Genomic DNA, 19,339 nt, shown 5'->3' on the forward strand with positions numbered 1-19,339 from the left:
TAAATTTACAAGTGACACAAAACCACCACAGGAAATAAAACCAGGAGGAGTGCATGGGAAAGGCGGTGGGGAGATTGTTTGCAGCGTGTGCGTTGGATTTTCCAGCTCTTGACATCTTATCACCAATTCATCCCATATGTTACTTTATGCATGGATTCCTGTTTTTATGGGGTTTTGTGCTATGGTTTTTGTGCTAACATGAATGACTCACATCTGCTCCCGTACGTAATTTATTCTCTGATGGCGCCTGCAAGAGCGAGCTCAGCCCGTGCAGCGCTCGCGAGTGGTGGGACTGGCAGAGCACAAGGCAGGCAGGTGAGCAGGGCCAGCTTGGAGATGCAAACTGCTTGCTGGAGACCTGCTCTGCTTCCTAGTTTGCTTTGCTTTTACTTTTCCCCTGGAATGTCCCTAATTCCCCTGTCCTGCTGCTCTACGTGGGCCTTCCCGACCCCCTGCACCCATGGGGCTGCAGGGGGTAACTCTCTTTGGGACCATCGTGGCTGGACCAGCCTCCGCGTGGTGCCTTGTGCTGCGGGCGCCCCGGCAGCAGCCCCGCAGCCGTGTTGATGATTATGATTTTATTTTTTAAGTGCTCTTGACAGCTCTGGAGACGGACGTCTTCCCTTCCAAATCCAGTAATTAAATTCCACCTACCTGAATTCCCCCTGCAGTTGCAATTGGATAAATTAATCTTCCCGTCATGTCGGAGCCTCCCGGGCGCGCTGTTAAACAGCGGCCCCCCCACCCCGGCGGCGGCCGGGGGCCACGGGCGAACTTCGCCGGGGCCGCGGCCGGTCCCGCCCGGTCCGGTGTCGGTTGCGGGGGCAGGGGGGTCCACGCACGGCTCCCTCCCGCCCCCCCCCGTCCAGCAACTCCGGCCCCCCCGCCGCCTCCTCCTCCCTCCCCCCGCCCTCGGCGCTGCCTCCTCCTCCTCCTCCTGCAGAGCATGCACAGCCCGGGACTCGCATCGCCGCCTCCTCCGGCTCGGCGGGCGGCGCAGCCCCCTCGTCTCCCCGCTGCCGCCCGCGGGGCCGGGCCGGGCCGGGCCGGGCCATGGGGCGGCCGCGGCGGCGCGTGGCGCTCTTGCTGCTCGCCGCGCTCTGGCTCGCCGCGCTGCTGCTGCTCTTCCTGGCGGCGCGACGGCGGCCCGAGGCGGCCGGGGCGCCGGGGCACCCGCCGCAGGTAAGGCCGCCGCGACCCCCCGGCAGGCCCGATGTCCCCGCGGCCGGACGGCCCCTTCCTGCGGCGCCGTCGGGGCTTCCCCGCCGAGACCCCCCGACCGGAGGCACAAGGAGCGGGCGGGGGGGCGGGCGGGGGGGGGCTGTTGGGGGTGGTTTTGGGGTGAGTTGTGGTTTTGGGGTGAGTTTAAGCCCGCGCTTCAAACTTCGCCGGCTGCGGAGCCGCGCAGGCGCTGCCCTTGCCGAGGAAGAGCGGAGGGTCCGAGGGGGCGCCCCGAGTGCGGGGCTGGCGGCCGGGCCGGCCCGTGCCCCCAGCACCTCCGAGCCGCCCGGGCCACCCCGCGTGCAGCGAGCCTGGCGCAGGTGGCACCTCGGCGGGCTCGGGCAGCTGCCGCTTCGCAGGGCTGCTCTTGGCCATCGCTGTTTTCCTCGGTGCGGGAGGACGTGGGCAGGTAGAAGTGTTTTACTCGGTGTTTTCCTGGGTGGCTTCCACGTGCGCAGAGGCAGGTTTGCTGTGGACATGGACCCGTGCTTGCCCCAAGTGGGCAGGGGAGCAGGGGAGGAAGGCAGAGAGCATCCGCCTGGAGCCCGGGTGAAACACACGGGTTTCCCTGCCCGAAGATAGGGAGAAGTTGGGGAGTTTCAGGCAGCCAACGTTCAAGCGAGTCCCTGCATTATTTCTTCCCAATAGCTGAGAGTTTGGTCGAGCTTTCTAGAGGGTCAGCTTTGCAAGGTGCACAGGTCAGCTCGTGGTCCTGGTTATTCTGCTGTAAATCATGAATTACTAAACCAAGGTTAGGCCCTGGTGGAGGGCCAGGTCCAGAACTCAGGTCTGCTGAGATGAAGGTTATCGCAGGCAGGAGAGGAAGGCTGCGGACCCCGTCCTGCACTGGTGAAACCAGGTGAAGCCTTTGGCCCATGACTTAGGGCAACTGTATCTATTAGACAGGTCTTCACAGATTATCATATATATATATATATATATATATGAATGTATCGCCTCTGGAAATGAATTCAAGATCTTTTCTGCAAGAAAAAAATCTAAATTCATAAAGCTTGCTTTGATTTTTTTTTCATGTAAAGGAATTATTAGTTTTCCATGTTTTTTAAATAAAAATGATTGAGGAGGTTTTTTAGTTTTCAGAAATCTCTCAATACTAGGAGAGGGGAATGAATCTATGCAATTTCATGCCAGAAGATAAATAAATATATACGCACTTATTTATTTATTTAAGGTGTGTAGGGGGGAAGTAATAAGTCATGGAAAGCAGAATAAAAGTGCTTCCTTCACCATAACTACGCTTTTGTGTAAATAGGTTTCTATTGAGTCGGCATTCTTAAAAAACTGCAATCTAAAAAACTCCCGTGTTTGACATGATCTACTGTCTTCTCCTTCAAATGAACCTTTCTTTTTGTTTGGCGGTGCTTGCTGCTGCACTTGCCGTTCCTTTTGACTCGGCCCTGACGCCCTCCCCAGCTGGGCTGCCAGTGCTGTCCCGAGCCAGGGAGGGCTCTGCTGCAGCCCAAGGAGCTTCTCCCCATGCAGGATCAGGCCCCAAGTCGAGAAGTTGCCACAGCCAAGTTGCCATAACTCCAGCAATTTGACTGCTAAAATTGCCTCTCCTTCATTTCCCCTGAATTTTCCGTCAAAACAGTCACAGCCCCTTGAGATTCATAGAGTACAGAGTTTTTTTTTTTTTAATGCATTACATTTTTGGCTTTGGAAACTATTTTGAGTGGTGTGAATTATAACCTCGTTGTGAGAGCTGGGACGCGATGTCACTCCAGTTCAGCCCTCCTGAAGGCTGCAGAGCTGACGTGGTGCCCGGAGCCCGGGCTGCTCACGATGAAGGGCTCCCTGCCGTCTTTCAGGTGGGTAAACTGAGGCTGGGAGCAGTTAGCAGAGCTGCACATCCTCCTGGCTCTTCTCATCTCTGTTGGGATCCTTCTTGTGACCCACTGGGGATGGTGCATCGGGGCTTGGTGCCCATGTGGCCAGCTCCCCGCCACCCCCCGGGCCCCTGATGCTCCTTCTCTTTGTAAGGAGAAAGAAGATGTAGACGTTAATAACTTAATTACATTAAGAAATAATGAAAGGAACTGATAGGCAGGATTAATTACAAGCAAATTCCCCAACTGGTGTGCTAGGAGGATGCGGAGCGGGCTCTGCTGTGCTCCTGAGCTGCTGTGCCAGCTCCCTGGGATTGTTCCGGTGCCTCCGCATGCGGCTGGAGCTGTGTGGTCGGCCAGTGCTGGGCTGTCCCAACCGGTGCTGAGGGGTAGGTTCAAGCCCTTTAAGCTGTCTCATCTCCTCCCATATGACTGTATTGTTTCTATTATTCTTTTAATTATTATTTTGCCTGCGTGCTCACTCTCCTGGATGCAAGGTGGGAGCGCAGCTGACAGGCTTAGAGGGGAAAGTGGCTCCTTTAGGATTGGTGTTGTAGGAGAAAGGGTATGGAAAAGTTTGTTTTATTAAAAAAGTGACAAGATACACTTGACTCGCAGAAGCGTTTGAGACGTGACAGCTCCTTTCCGAGGGTGCACAGCTGCGGATGGATCCTAGGAGGAGCTGAGAGCTGTCTGGGGGCTGCTGAGTACCCTCCCTTCCTGTGCAGGGTGCTTGCACCCGGCAGGATTGCACCTCTGCTGAGTGCTGCTCGCCAACTCTGCGCTTGTGTTGCTCCTGCCAGCCTGCGTCTCCCTCTGCAGCGTTGCCATCCACCGCAATTCTGCACCTGGCACTCAGCTGACGGGCTCCAGATACTAAATCTCTGTCATTTTTACAGCGTCAGAGCCACTTAGCAGATTAAAATAACTGTGTATCCTGCAAAAACTCAGATCTTAACAATTAACAGATTGAATTGCCAAATCTGTCACGAACAAAAAGGCAGTCAGACCATTTAATAGCAGACAAGCATTAGCTCGTGCTCACTCGAGGCTTGGATAGGTCTAGGATGGGAAAGAAAATTTAACTTTTCCACCACAGTTTGCCTGTGAAGTCTGTGCCTAAAATCTGCAGGAGTAAAAACAGGCTTTGCTGTGTGTACGTAGTGCTATCAGGTTAGTGGTGCAGGAATGATGGGCAGAATCATTTTGATCTTTCCTGACTCTAATCTTAGCTATAGATATGGAAACATGCAAGATGAGATCTTGCCCAAGCTCTCCTGGTGCCTGGGGGCCCAGTACGGAGCAAGGCTGGTGAGTAAATGGGAGCCACTTGTGGGGCACCAACCTTCCCTCCGGAGGGCTTTGGAAAGGGCTTTATGGCACAGGGCCTCCTCATTCTGCAAGCAACTGTGTCCTTGTACGGCGCGAGTGTGGTGAGGTGTCCACCAAAGGGACACCAAAGGTTGCGTGGCCAAACCCAGCCACCTCTGATGAACCGGGCACGGACACATGGTGAGCAGCCTGTTATTATATCCCGGGTGTTTAATTAATCTGCTGAGTATGTGTCAAGGCGCTCTCCAAGATAGCTGTGAAACAATAGGCAGTAAATGAAAACCCTGTTAATTTTTCACTGGTAATTGCGATGAATGAATTTCACCCCATTATGTTCTCTTAGAGCTCTGTGTTGCATCTGTGAGTGATCGAGGCATAAATATTGATTGAACAAGACCTGTTTGCTTTGCAAAATGATGGTCGTCAGGATGTCTCTGCACCTTTTGTTGCTCAGTGCTTTGCAAAAAGTAAGCGGCATGGAAGGAGAATGTATAAAAAAACATGCTTTTTTTTTACTAGTTAGAAGCTAAATTTCAGTGCAGGCAGTGTGTATCATGTTGACAAAAGATGCTGAGAGTCAGAAGGGGAAAAATGCTTTTCTTGTGCTCTGGAAGGACAGAAAGAGCTTGACAAGTCCCAAAGCTGCAGCATTACTTGAGTACAAGGAAAAGGAAGGATAGAAGATGTAGAAGACACCAGGGCCACTTTAGCAGTTGACTTTTGTTTTCCAGTTCTCATTATGCTCAAGATGGACTGGCATGAAGATTTTTGACTTTGTTTTGTCTTGCTCTTTTATGTGTACCCTGTCTTCACCCACCTCCTAAGCTAAAAACTGTCTTGTTTGCATGTCCCCTCTTGGTTTGGTGCGCCAGGACCTCCTGTGATCGTGGGGATGGTGTGAGGAGAAACCAAGTGGAGGTGGCTCAGGAGTGTTCAGCCCCAACCCCAGTGTGATTAAACAAGTCCAAGGCACCATGGAAGATACCTGGAAACCTTCCCCCTTCTGCTTTGCTGCCCTATTGCTGCTTTGCCCTCAGGGTGTTGAGGCTTCTTCCTGTTTAAAATCTCAGGATTTAACTTGCGGGATGAATAGAGGCTTCCTTCCCAGTACTGAATGTCTAGAGTGGTGACTTGGTAAGACTTTGCCTGGGAGTTGAGGTCTCTGGGAAGTCTGGGCCCGTGTTGCTTTACGACTGGAGGGTTTCCAGTGTGAGGACCGTGTCCATACGATACCGTCTGTGTTTGGGGGTGTTGCCTCTTCATTCAGAATCTTATACGCGGCATGTGAGTTGTGAAGTGTCTTGACTTAAATGTACTGTTTAGCTGGGAAAAGAATTTTGTTTTTGTACTTGCCCTTTCACCATTTCATGTATGTACAAAGGTGGATTATTTGCCAAAAAAAAGGCTTTTTTTTCTTTCCTCCCCTACCATAAGAGAATGTCTTGCTGATTTATTTTCATGTAATCAAGGCCCAGGGAACGTTTCGGCTGGTTTTGTTTCATCTCGCTTTTTCCAGATGATGCTGGCGCGGCCGGGTGATCGGCTCCCCCCTGCTGTCATGGGCAGTCGGGCATGTCGGGTGCCTGCAGAATAAGGGGCATGCGGCCGGGGAAGGCAGCTCCGCGGAGCGTTTCCACTGTGGGCGCTTAGCTAAAGTTTTTCTTTCCTCTTCCAGCCCAGGTTGTTGAAGCCCTTGGCAGCGAGCATAAGGCAGGATGTGTTGAGGGACGGTGATTGGAGCATCGGGATTGCATATAACTCCGTCCTGTCTGCCCACAGGAGTGTGGCCAGGGCCATCCTTAGGTCATCATCCTTAGGTGATGAAGCCATGGCCATGAGAATAGAAGGATTGAGTAGGATTCCGAGTCCAGTGTTTTTCTGGGACAAATGGACGTGCATGTGGTTTTCTTGGGGTACAAATAAGAGGCTGACACATTTGCAGATGCAGGAGAGCTGTTCCTGCCATGGATGATACCAGAGTTGGCAGCAACTGCAACCCATGGGACGCCAGTTTGGTACCTGTGTGTGTGTGTGCACATGAGTGAGCTCTTTGCCAAGCAAAAGAAAGCGAGAGAAAGGCAGGGAAATGCAAAAGGAAGGCACTGCAGCTGTGAGAGAGAAATGCAGTCAGAACCGTTTTCCTTCCACCAGGAAGGCCCAGCACTTGGTGCAATAAAGCCAATTACAGGGACGTATCCGTGAAGAAAGCAGAAGTGGGGTCTGCTTAAGAAAGATGCTTTGCGTGAAATGGTGATTATGTGGTGTGGAGCTGCGATGTAAGCAGTGGGTTGACTATTAATTGCAGTAGTGCGAGCGGGCTGGCATTTTGCTGGGTGTTTCTTGCCATTTTCCTCCTGCTTAAGGAAGGAAGAGGCGAAAACCAGATGATAGTTGGGGGAATTTGTTCCCAAGCTGCTTTCCGATGTAATGAAAAAGCCATTCCCTCTACTTCCCCTCCTGGTGAAATGTTCACATTTTGCCAGCAACGTGTAGCACGGTTGCTTACTAAGCTGCAATTAAGCTGATTTCCCCCCCTCCTTCCCCTCTTGCTTGCAAACTCTCAGTGGGAGCCAGAGTTAGCTAAGGAGGAGATCTCAAGCCTAATCTTTTGGTGGTCTAAATGGGTACTGCTCCATCCATGGGTGGATTTTCGTACGTGTGGAGCTGAAGTCATCTCAAAACTGAATCAAAATCCGGCTCCGTGTGGCAAACTGAGGCTCTGGAGCACGTGGGGCGGGGTGTGAGGATGAAGGAGGCGGTTGAGGACGTCAGGCGAGCGCGGCCGCAGCAGCAGCAGCATCGCGTGCCGGGCCGTGCGCATCGAGGCTCCGTGTCCCCGCGTGGGGAACATGTGTGCTTCAGGGGGGAATTTATCATCGTTAACGTTCGCATCCGGAAAATGATCAGTGGTGACAGGTTCATCAGGAGTTCACTGCTTTATTTATCAAGGCCGCATTAGTAATACTAATAGTTTGCTTTGCTCCAGCTCTACTGGGGCTTCTTACAAAGCGTTGTTAACCCTTGTGGCAGCCCTGATGGAGGAAGTGAGACGCAACGTCCCTTTGCCTTGCACCGAGAAGGGGATGCAATGCTGGCCTCACCGTGCAGCCCCGGGATGGGATTTGCTGCAAGGATTGGCTGATGGTTGTGTCTCAGCTCCAAAAGGACCGTAGCACTAGCGGGGAGCGCAGTGTCAGGAGACCATTGATTCAGAGACCAAATAGGCTCATAGGCTCATTTTCAGATCAGGCCGAAAGACAAGGGAAAGATTGATTTTCCCCCCCCCCCCCCCCCTTTTCCCCTTCTCTATTTCAAGTGCAACTGAGGGCTTTACTCCTTTCTCTCCTCAGCTTTCCAATTGGAAAAAGCCAACAATAAAACTGATTGGAAAAGTGATATGGGGAGAGCAGGTCTCATGCACTGCAAAACAAATGAGCTCTGAAATCACTTTCTATTCTCTAAATATTGTTCACAGAGCCAAGAAAATTGAGACGTATTATTATTATTTTTCTTGAAAAGCCACTGAAGGAATAAGTCCAAAGGATGTAATTTGGCCCAAGGAAGGAGACCAAGGCTCTTTTGTCCTGCCTTTCTAAATAGCTTTGTCTGCATTTAGACACACACCATTGCCTTCCCCAGGGCCGCCGCCGGCGTTGGGCAGTTGCAAACACGGCTCATAGCGCGTCGCTGAGGCGCAGAGCTCTCAAATAAGGCAAAAGTGTGACCAGTGTCCCGGCAGCTCCCTCATGCTCCATGCACTTTTTTTTTTTTTTTTTCCTCATACATTTAATTTTTAGCTCCCTGCAGGTAGGTGGGACAGAGAAAATGAGAGGCAGGTGGCAGCAGGCTCATTCCCAATGGTTGGGCTGATTTCCCTCCCCTTGATAGATCTGGTGGGAGTTTTCTTGCTTTGCCTAAGTTCCTCCAGGTTTGCGTGGGTGCTGGGGAAAAAAACATTTGGCCCTTCCTCCCAAGCACCACTGTTTTCTCCTGCCCCTTTCCTTCTAGCTTGGTCGGAATGGAGGTTTTTTAAAATGAATTAATTCTTTTTTAAATAACCTGGCCAGTGCTGCCCAGCTCAAGATCTCTTTAAGCATGTGAGTCTCTGATGGCTTCCAGATATACATCCTTAATTAAAGCATTTAGATTTGAAGCATTTTTTTTCCAATCTGCTATCCCTTATAGCTTATGCATCCTTTAGGATGGAAAATACTGCATACTCATATGGTCTATGACATACAAGACAAAGTAGTTAAGTTTTTCCCATGTGAAAAATGGGGAAAGCTTTTCCCCTCCACCCACCCACCCATCCTCCCACAGGTCTTGCTTTTTGAAGTGACTTCCAATCTGTTCATCGTCTCCCTGAGCAGCGAGGGCCCAGCCTGCAGACTCGCGCTTCCCTCCAGAGGAGGCTGCTGAAGGGAAAAATGTACCCTTCATGCTTCACTCTTGTGTTGCTTATAGTTTTGTTGAGGGAGGGAAGTGCAGGGAGCTGCACCAGAGCCCCTTGGTGCTTTGACCTTGCCCTGCTGCAGTCTGAGCACCCTGAGCTGGGCTGAGGAGCTCCCTGATGACCAAGGAAAACTGACTGCTTTCCCAGTTGGGCGGACAATGGAAAGACATGGAAGGATGAATGATACTGCCTTTGGGTTCCAAAGGTGGCAAGCCAAGTGAAGGGAGGAGCTTTCATCTCCCATGGTCCTGCGTTTCCGCAGGAACAGCGTTGGACCAGGAGAGCAAGGGGGAAGTACGGGATGGAGCTGTTGCATTTTTAATGCCCTGTGCAGTTTCTGGAGCGATAACACAGGGTAATTTGGAGTGAGAGAGATTCAAACATGCATTAAGCAGCCATCTGGTCCTGCGACTAAAATCAAAATGAATGACTACCCATATAACAACGAGAGTTAAAGCGTGTACAGCATGTAGGCTGCATATGGCCTGCTCCTCGCGGTACAATGAAGTGCTTCGCGGAGCGCCATCCCATCCAGCAGGGACATCATCTGCCTTAGATCTCTTACAGGAGTTGGCGCTGGGGATGCTGGTGCTGGGGCAGCGCCGAGCGAGGGATGTCAGCTCTTCCTGTGGGAAACCCATGGGGAGCTGTCAGTAGAGTTTCTGTGGATGTCAGAAGGAAAATCAATTTGCCTCTCTGTCTTAAGTTCAGATCTTAAGTTCAGATCTTTTTCAGATCTTAAGTTCAGATTTTTTTTTTTCCCCATTTATTTAAGGATGAGTCCCCTAAACCTCGAGGACTTTGTGTAGACTGGAGAGCTGAGTCTAGCAGGTGGCTGGGGACAGTCAGCTCTGCAGCCAGTTAGTCCCCAAAGTTTCAACTCAGATGCCCAGGAAATGCACGGTTGCTCCATCTCCATCTAAGTGTGAGGATGGCACAGCTGTGGGAGTGACCTGTGAAGGGCTCGATCAGCACTAGAAATGGTGAGAGGACGAAGTCTGCTAAGAGTTTGAAATCTGATGAGTTTTTAGCTGCTTATTCTTAGGAAACTTTGTACATTCCTGAAAAGATAGGCTTTCTAAAGGCTTCTTGTTTTGCAAAGTTTGGCAATATTTTTCAGAGGAAAAGTGAAATATCCAAGCCCAATAGAGAGGCTGCCATCTGCCAAATTTTAAGCCCCTGCCCCAAAGCTTGGAGAAGAAAGGACATCTCAAAAAGAAGGTCACCAGGATTTTGTAATAGGAGCAAACCAGCTTTTTTCCCTGTTCTTTTTTTTTCTTTGAGAGAAGAGTCTGGTTCTCTCTGAGCAACCCTTAATCTCTCTGCACTAGAGAAAAACAGCCAGGAAATTTTCAAATGAAATATCTGAAATTTGAAATTAAACTTACAAGTGGCATAAAAGAAAGACTGATAATGAGAAAAGTCCTGTGCTGGTGATCCCAGAGCTGCTACTATTGCCTTGGCTTGCATTAAGAAGCATGGATAGGGAATACTTCCTTGATGAGCATCTCTTGGATGCATCTTGCGTCCTTCAAGAAATATTGTGTTTCCAAAATTAAACACAAATATAAAAGCACTTATTTTTTCCCTCAGCTTTGCAAGGGCAGAGTGAGTTCTGGCAGGCATCTGAATGCCAAGGAAGGTTGTTCAGAGGAGCTGTAATGTTCTTTACCTGGGGCAGTACGCAGCGTTTAGAAAGGTGAGAAATTCTTTCCTTCTTATGGAAACATCAGAGACGGAAAGTTCCAACTTGGCCTTTGCAAGCAGAAGTTCTAGGAGGCTGTAAAAAACAGAAGGGAAATGTTTTATCACTTAAGGGCACTGAGTTGAGAGATGAAATGCGGTCAACATTCCTGAACGGTCACAACTCATGTTCTGTGAAAAAGCATTTCTCAACTTCCAGTGCTTTGTTCCACTCTTCATACGTCAGATTCACTGTCCTGCTTGCCCTGTGGTGGCCAAATCTTGATGCTGTCACTGAAATGCAGCCCATATGTGAGGAATCCCTGCTGTTTAACCAAAGCCTACCTAACTTAGCCTGAATGTGTTACAGTGGGGCAGAAGGGTGTGCAGATGATCTTACTTTAGATGCAGTAGCACGTACAGGTTTAGCACAAAGGTTTGCCTATGCGTTAGCTGGGAATTAATTAATTAAACCATAATATGCACCTTTTCACCTCAATGATGGCTGTGTATGGATACCCTTATTTGGAATAAAAGATTATGCTGCCTCAATTAATTTTATATCAATATAAGCTGAATAATTCAAGGTGTGAATGAAATGGCGGCTAGTTATTTCCATTCAGTCTTGTGCAGAGGCTGTGCCAGGATAATTGCTGGGATCAGCGCGGCGCTCCCGGCACCCAGCAGCAGCTGTTAGTCCTCTGGGACTGTGTGTACATAACCTCACAGCCCAACAGTTCTCCTGAATTTCTCTACGTAAATATGAATTGGACCAAACTAATCCTTGATGTAGCCCAGAGTCCAGATCTCCTGGTATTAACACCGGCTTGGTCACTGACACTGGCGGTGTGCATGGCCTTGGGCAAGCCAACATCCTTCTTCCTGAATACGAGATTAGGTCTAAAGATGTTTTTCGCATCTCCAGATAGAACTAGCAGCCCTTACTGTACTGGAAAGGTAAAGCATGTGAATTACCACAGGGTGAAAGTTAGAGATATTCTTCTTTGAGAATAGGCTAACATTTGACCTGAAAAGTGTGGTAAAGTGGTGGTATTTGCCCGTTTCTGAGGAAAAACTAAATTAATATGCTGATTAGGAATCCTTTTTTTCCTAGTTAATTCTTTTTCAGTGGATCATACATAGGTACAGGGATGTGGAGATGAATCTGTTGTAGGTTTTAATATTTCCTTGCTGTTGCAATACTTAAGTTCCATACAGGGCTAGGTTTGACTGAAGCAGGCTTTAAAAACACACAGTTGATCAAAGCATTAAAGCTTAAGTTCCCCTTGACCAAAAGACCCCTAAAGACTCTGGACATGCAGGACTGCAGTAGGATGCAAGCACGTGCTTATGGGCATTAGCCTTATAGACTGAGGTTTATGCAGGTGCTGGAAGCCAGATATTTGTGTAAGAACCTCTCTGGTCTATGTAGCAGGGTGAGGAGAAAGTGCAGGGAACTGTGCGAATTCACTTTTCTGTAAACGGGTTCGATTTCAGATGCCATATTAAGGAGTACTGCAAAACTTTATAATCTGGCAGCTTGGTTTAGTGCCTTCAGTAGTGTTTCCTGGCTGTGCTCTTCCATAGGAGCCACAGTGTGATTACAAGGGTTGTTAAGTGCCCTTAATATTCGTGCTGTTAGAGAGACTATTTACTCCTGCAGGCTCTGCTGTCTGCTGCTGTTTGCAGTAGTGTTACATTGATGATTAAATCATAAATGCTACATTGAATAGCATGTGAAGGCCCTCTAGCCAGGAGATTCAAAGGCAGAGTTAAATCTCTCCTGTTTGCCCATTTCCTTTTTTTTTTTTTTTTTTTTTTTTTTTTTTTCCCTTCTAGGTCTCTTAAGTGAGGGCATTTTTCTAAAGCAAATAAAATACATAGGGAAATGTTCAGAGCTATGAAAGGAGAAGGGCAATAAGCCCCTTGCAGAGAGGTTAAGAGAACGTGGCACATTCGCTCTAAAGGAAGAAGCCGGAGGGTTTCTATACAAATGCATAACACAGTGTTACAGTACATGCAGCTTCTCCTTTTACTCCCTTTAGTCAGCAAGGACAGATGAGTAGTCACGGCTGCATGCTGCAGCAGCGGCACTGTGGGGTGACTCTGAGGACAGGCTGGAGAGGGGAAAGTTGGAAAAGGAAGCTGAATAACCCTGAGGCCAGGGAACATGAGCAAGAAGAGGAGCATGCTGAGTAAGATGGGGTTATACGCATGTGGCTAAGACGGGAACTCTGCTCTGTAGTGCTGCAAATGATGGAGGGCTACAGGGTCCTAGAGGGCTGGGCTGCCACCTTGCCAGCTTCACTGCAAGGAACTCCTCCCTCACATGCAGCCCCAGCTTCTGTAGAGGTGATTTCAGCCTGCTGAGTGTTTTGAGGAAATGGGCAAGAAGAGTTTCTTGGTACTCTGCCTTACTTTGTCTTCTTCTGAGCCCTCTCAGCTGATCTAAGCCATTTGCTCTCACCCCTTCATGCTGCCATGGTCTCTGGCAATTGCAGGTGTTGCAAGCGGGTGGGTTGTCATAGAGGTACCCTGATGTTTCGGTTGTCCTGTCCAAAAAAGTGCAGCTTCCCAGTCCAGCAAGAAAAGCTTTAGTTTAGCTCTTGTGGTCTCAAGCGTGACAGCTGAGTCTGGGGTTCTGAAGGGCATGTGCAGGTGTAACCACCGTGCAAGAGTCTGCATGACGGACAAAGTAGTGTGGAGCTGCAGCTCTGGAAATACTGGGTGGTAAAATCCTCTTTCCTGGAGAAATGTTCAGATACTTTCTTGAGACTGATTTCCTGAGGCTCCTTTGGTGAATTAGTTGTTTATATGGCTTTCTTTTTTAAGGGATCTTGCTGAGAAGAGCCCTGACGAGGTGAACATTAACGAACCTGCCATTTAATCACTCCCCTGTCGGTTCCAGTTAGAGGGAGCAGTGCGGTGGGAGCGGTGGGGAAGCCTGCTCAGATGCTGGCACAAGGCCTTGCTCAAGGTTCAGTGAATTTCAATTGATCTTGAGCTCATGGTACGGGCATGCTGGTCATGCTATTCATTAGGAGAGGGAGTATGAATTAGGTGCTTAGTAGAAATGTTCCAAGCAGAACTGAACAGAACTGATTGCTGCTTGAGGAGATGAAAAAAATCATCACACCCAGTCTTCCTTTTCTTAAAGTTGAGTACGCATCTACGGCAGTGCGGACTCCTTGGGAAGGACATCTGAAACCTAGCTGCCTTGCAGAGCCTTGTGTCTGCTCCAGGGAGCTGGGCTCAGGGGGAGCAGGAGAGGTGGGACCAGCATGGCCTAAAAAGAGTGTATCTGTCAGGGACGAGTGGGTTGGTTGAGTTGAAGTTGTCATTTTTTGGAGCTCTGTCTGGCTTTGGACAATTTAGATGCTGTTGGTGGTGCAGAGCCATACATAAAAGCACAGTTTGTGAGGTGGTCCAAATGGAGTGGTATGGACCAGAGGTGGACCATGAATGGGAACAGGATTGGTGGAAGAGATTACCTTTAGGATGAATTTGATGTATGTCCTTCCCCAGACTCTTGTACCCATTACAGGAAACGGCAGCTGTGATAGAGTTTTCTGCTAAATGCTGCAGGAGGCTCACACTGGCATAGGGATGCTGGTATATGTGGCTAGCTTTAGGGGAGGTCAGATTGTAGGAGTGCATGGCTGCATCTCTGCTAGGTTTCTTCTAGCTATTTGCTCCTGCTTGCATTGCTTGTGCTGCTTTTGAAAATGCCAAACAAGGCAGGTGTTCGGGCCCAGAAAACCTGCTGGGGATACCTCCCAGAAATGCAGAGGCTTCTTGGTTAGGCTCAACTGTCAGTAGTGCAGATGGGAAGACAGTTTTTCTGCAAGACAGACAACCTGGACCAGGGGCCTGGCAGACAGCAAACGAACCTAGGGACGGGCTTTGTGCTGCCAACTCACTTTGGGACATGGACGAGTCATCCCACTTTGTGCCAAACATGTCCAACATATATCTACATCTTCTGTATGGTACGTGGGATCTACGGAATGAAACTACTATATGAAGTACTCTGTTTTCATCTTGATGTCTGTCAGTGGAAGGCAGGATCAAAATTAACTTTTGCAGACAATATATGCAAACCCATCAGCAGCTGGGAAGTAGATGCCACTCTCAACAGCTGTGCTTGGGACATATTGTGCTCCATCTGACCAAATGCCAAGGAGAAATCCCCCAGCTCGCCTGGGGCTGCTGGATAAGATGTCTGTCCTTCTGTCCCGGCGTTACTGCTGTCACTCCTGCTGCATCCCCGAAGAGGCCCGCTTCGTTTTATTTCAATGCACCCTGCACACAAAAGCTGAGATTGTTTTATTTTTTTCTTCCTCCTTTGTTTCCCTGAAAACCAAAATGAAAACAGGAGTCAAAACCTGAAAACAAAACTAATGAGCAAACAAAGACGAAAACCTGCAGCTGCTGTTGTCTCCTGACAGGCTGTCCCTGCGAAGGAGATGCCTTGTGTCTGTAGGGCCTTAATTCAGTGGGTGAGAGACAGAGACAGAGAGAAAATACCTTGCAGTAAACTAATCCTGTTTGAATTGCACTGCTTTTTGCTGGTAACATTCAGTCCTGATGCCTTCTGATGGGCTTCTGTCTTCTTTTTCTTTTTTTTTTTTCTTGCTTGAGGGCCTTTCTCTGAGCCCAGATATTTTTATGAGGTAGAAGGAGAGGGAGCAAAGACGACTGCCCTGCTTCTCGATGTCCTTCGCAGGACTGTTTTGTGCCCTTGCCCTCAGCCTAACACTGCCCCATGGCCCGGTCCTGCTTCATGGCAGGCTTGACGTGGGCCCTTTCCCTGTGGCTCATGCTGAAGCCGCGCTGATCAACGCAGTAAATCCTCTTGCAGGCACCGTGGAGACAAGCCCCTCTCATCTGGAGAAAAACCAGTGCTAAGAAGTCTCTGTTGAGAGATGGGGGCTTTGAGGCATGGGAAGATGTAATGGGGGCTGCTTTGTAATTAGCTCAATTTAGCAGAAGTTATTTGAGAATTGTCATTCTTGATGGGGAGGAAAAAAAAAGAAATCAGAGGGCAAAGCAAAAAGTAAGTAAATAATATTGAGAAAATTGTAAAACTGCTCAGTAGCTCAAAAGATTCCCCTACCTTGACTATGCTGTTGAGTTTTTGGCATCCAGTGAGGATGGGCACCGAGTCGTAAGGAATTAACTGGATATTGAAGTGGAAGACTATCTCCAGAAAGAGAGCTTAATCCCAGGAATTAACTCAAGGAACACACTGCTGTCAACATCTGTGGGATCAAGCACCCCATTACCCATATGGAGAGGAGGTGAAATGTGCACAGTCCTTCAAAGCCACAGGTTGTGTAAGAAGAAAAACAGATGGCAAAAAACAGTCATGCTACAGAACAGTCTCTTATTGACAAAACCCATGAAGAAACCTCACTTGTAAAAAAAAAAAAAAAAAAAAAAAAAAGGGGGGGGGTGGGGATAGTTGACTAATTTGGGGATGTTGGAGTTTTCTGAAGCAGCCACAGCTGCCTGGAGTTGTAGATGAGAGATCAAGAGGGATGTCTGATCTGCAAATTTCTGAATAATTTGTTTGGAAATGAACTACTTGGAAAAAACAGAGTCACTACAGTCCTTTGTCCTTAGAGGGGATGCCGGTTTTGCAGGAAGGAGAAATGAAGAAAAGCCTCTAGCTGAAGTAGGAGGTGAAAAAGAATAAGATAGAATTCAATTCTGCAAATCTGGCCTTTGGCCAGAAGGCTGTGGTGAACGCCCATGAAATTTTGCCTTGGGATCTTGCATGACCACGAGCACTTAGGAACCATCTTTCCTACAGCAGAACTACGTCCTCCTGGAACTGTGCAGCTGGAGGAGACGAGGGACAGATGATTGCAGATGGATAGAGGGCACAATGCACATTTTTCCATTTATCCCAATTTATTCTGTAGATTGTTATAAGCCCCAGGGAAAAATATTCTTAGGAGAGGATCTGTCTCTCATTAGTGACTGCCTGTCTAACTTACAGTGATGAAGCAGATCCACTGTTGTCAAAGTCTCCTCATCATCTGCAGAGGAGAAGTGGTGAACGGATGTCCCTTGTGGATTGGGAGGGACTGGAGATGCCGCTTGGTGTACCGCCATTGCACGAGGGAGGGCTCAGTATAACATTTGCATTCCTTTTTTTTTTTTTTTTTAATGTGCTAGTGAAGGAATAAGAGAAGTTTTGTGCAGTATTTAAAGCCTGAAGCCCTGAGTGCTCCTGAGCATGGCTCCAGGAGCATGCAGCGCTGTGGCAGAAATAGGTGGCCTGGCTGTGTCCCTGCGTAATCGTGTTCTTCCTGCCTGTCAGATGCAATAGCCCTTCACATCCAACTCCAAAACCAAACCAAATCAAACCCTGACTGCCGAGCAGCCGGGATGGATGTGCGGACCCTGCTGAGGCGCAGCGGGCAGGTTCGTGTCCCTGCACGCACCGCGTGCTTGATGCAGCTCTTTCTCCCCAGTCTATTTTGAGCCCATGGGGTCAACAGAGTCACTGCGGCTGAGCAGTACAAATGCAATCCCAGTTAGTTGTGCTGGCCTGGAGCAGACCAGGGGATGCTGCTTAGCTGTATTGCTGCCTGCAGTATATGCATAGGGGGGACACCCCAAGATTGGGCTTCTTTGGAGGGCAGTGTCCCTGTCTGCTGGGCGAGCGGTGTGGGGCTTGGCCTGAGATCTCTGAGTCCCCGTGTTTTGAAGATGCTGACGTATCAGATTGCAGATCTGGGGAGTGAAACAACTCATTTTGGGGTCTGCGCATTTATGCATTTCTTTCTGTGGAATTCCATGAGGTCCAGTGAGGTTAAACGACCCCGGGACTCTTCAAAATAGCCAGTGTCAGGAGTAAGAGAGGACATTAGCTATCTTAGCTATTGATATTCAGACACAGTTCCTGCTTGTGTCTGAGTGGCATATAGCCACAGAGAGCAAAAAGGCTCATATAAATCCCCTTCCAGCTATTTGGTTAATAAAATCATTAGGAGAACATAAGAGGCTTGCATTATAATGTTTCAACAGCCCATTGAATAGATCTCCTCATTTTTGCATGGTTTTTTTTTTAAAGCAAAAAAAAAACCCCTTTTATTTAAAATAAATAAAAGATTTAAAATAAATTTAAAAAGACTTATTTTTTTCCTAATAATGTCGACAATTCCCGGGTTTTGTTCTTTTTTCTTTCTTTGCCATTCTCCCTCCCAAGGTCTAGGATGGAGTTTGTTCCCCCAGCCCGGAGAGTCGCTCCACGCTGGTCCCTGTGCTGCCTGTTGCTCATGCCGTGATGTGATGCAGCAGCCGTTTGCGCTTCACCTCGTACAGAGTTTGCACAGCTGACAGCCAGATGGTTTCATAAATAGCCACGTCTCCTTGGGCAGAGGGTAGCTCACCTTCCAGCGCCATTACCGCTCTCCAATTACTGCGAATATAGTACACCATTAGTCCAATTTCCAAGCCTCTTCCCCCTGGAGTGTCTTGCAGACCCCAAGAGGCGAGTGTCGCCCCGTCGGAGGGACAATGAGCAGTGCTTGCCGCTCGCGGGGCGAGTGCGTCAGCACCGCTCGGTGTCTGCTAGGATACCGAGGAGAGTGGGATCCTCTGCATCCCTGCTTGTTCGTCAGGACTCTCTTCCTTTCTTTCATCTCTCCTGCCCCTCACATGGAAGCAAACAGGACTTTAAGCAAAGCAGAGCCTTTAATGGAGAAAAGGGAAAGTCGCATTGTGACAATCCATTGCAAGAGAGAGTTTCTGGGTGACTTAGGGCAAATTAGTTGATGTCTCTGCACTTCAGTTTCCCAATGGGTATGTTTGTTCCTGCCTCAAATGTGCTGAATGGTTTCCTTCAAGGGAGGCTGCGAGGTGGTTGGTACCAGGGCTGCCTGGATAACATTCACGTGTGAGCGCTAGTCTTCCCACCCTTGTAATCTTGAAAGAAAAGCAAAGCCATTTCACAGAGAGAGAAGGGAATAGTTCAAACAAACAACCAAAGCAAACATGCAGGGAAATTTATGACATCGTGATTTGTTTACTAGGCTAGGAAGCAACGCGTGAAAAAAGCCATGCTGTGCTCCTGCCTTTTTTCTTTTCTTTTTGTTTTTATCCTTTTTTTCCCCCCAACATTTGCTCCTTTGATACACAAAGGGGCCTGTAGCAGGACTCAAACTGAAGTGTCGCTCAGCAGGCCAGGGTGCCTGGCGCCGCAGCAACCCCGTCGTGGCGGGCACCAACCCAGCACCGCTTGCCCGCGCTGCCGCGGGCAGGGAGAAGGACGTCGGGGAGCTCAGGACTCGCTCGTGCTGCTGCCTCCGCTTCACCTGCGCCAGGGGTTAGAAGCAGCTTGGTGCTTCCCCAAGTGGGGTGGCAATGAGAATCATACTTTAAGTACAGCTGAAATCCTTTTTTTTTTGCCCTTTAGCTGTTTAACTATTTTATTTACTTTCTATATTTAACATAGTTGGTTTTCATGCGCCAACTGATCTTTTCTGCAATATTTTTTGCTCAGATATTTATTTGTACTGGCGGAGGGGAATGTTTTAAAATGAGCCTTGTGATACCTCCCTAGACATCCCAGTGTACCATCAGACTGCTTCTGCTATCAGGCCAGAGCGGTTACTCACCTCAGCTTTCTCACGTTTTTTTATTGCTACTTCTGACATGGTTTGCTTTTTAAAACATTAAATCAGAACTCTAAAAAGGGTTTTATTCCTCGTATTTGCCATAGCCAGTGAGAAGCCTGTGGAATTCATCCGTTTTTGGTGGCTGCCCTCACATGCTGTGGGAGACCGTGTTA

General features: G+C 48.8%; 1 protein-coding gene across 1 annotated transcript in view; it reads left to right on the forward strand.

The window, feature by feature from the left end:
* Window positions 1-1,053: 1,053 nt before the first annotated feature.
* Window positions 1,054-19,339, forward strand: part of GALNT14 (polypeptide N-acetylgalactosaminyltransferase 14) — a 109,698-nt gene continuing 91,412 nt past the window's right edge. Inside the window, exon 1 of the mRNA XM_088520565.1 lies at window positions 1,054-1,182. Coding sequence (XP_088376691.1) covers window positions 1,054-1,182 — 129 coding nt within the window. The remainder of the gene's footprint in view (window positions 1,183-19,339) is intronic.

This window comes from Tinamus guttatus, unplaced genomic scaffold (assembly GCF_059628265.1).
Source record: "Tinamus guttatus ecotype Peru unplaced genomic scaffold, ASM5962826v1 Tinamus_guttatus_pri_ptg000090l, whole genome shotgun sequence".
Taxonomy (NCBI): Eukaryota; Metazoa; Chordata; class Aves; order Tinamiformes; family Tinamidae; genus Tinamus; species Tinamus guttatus.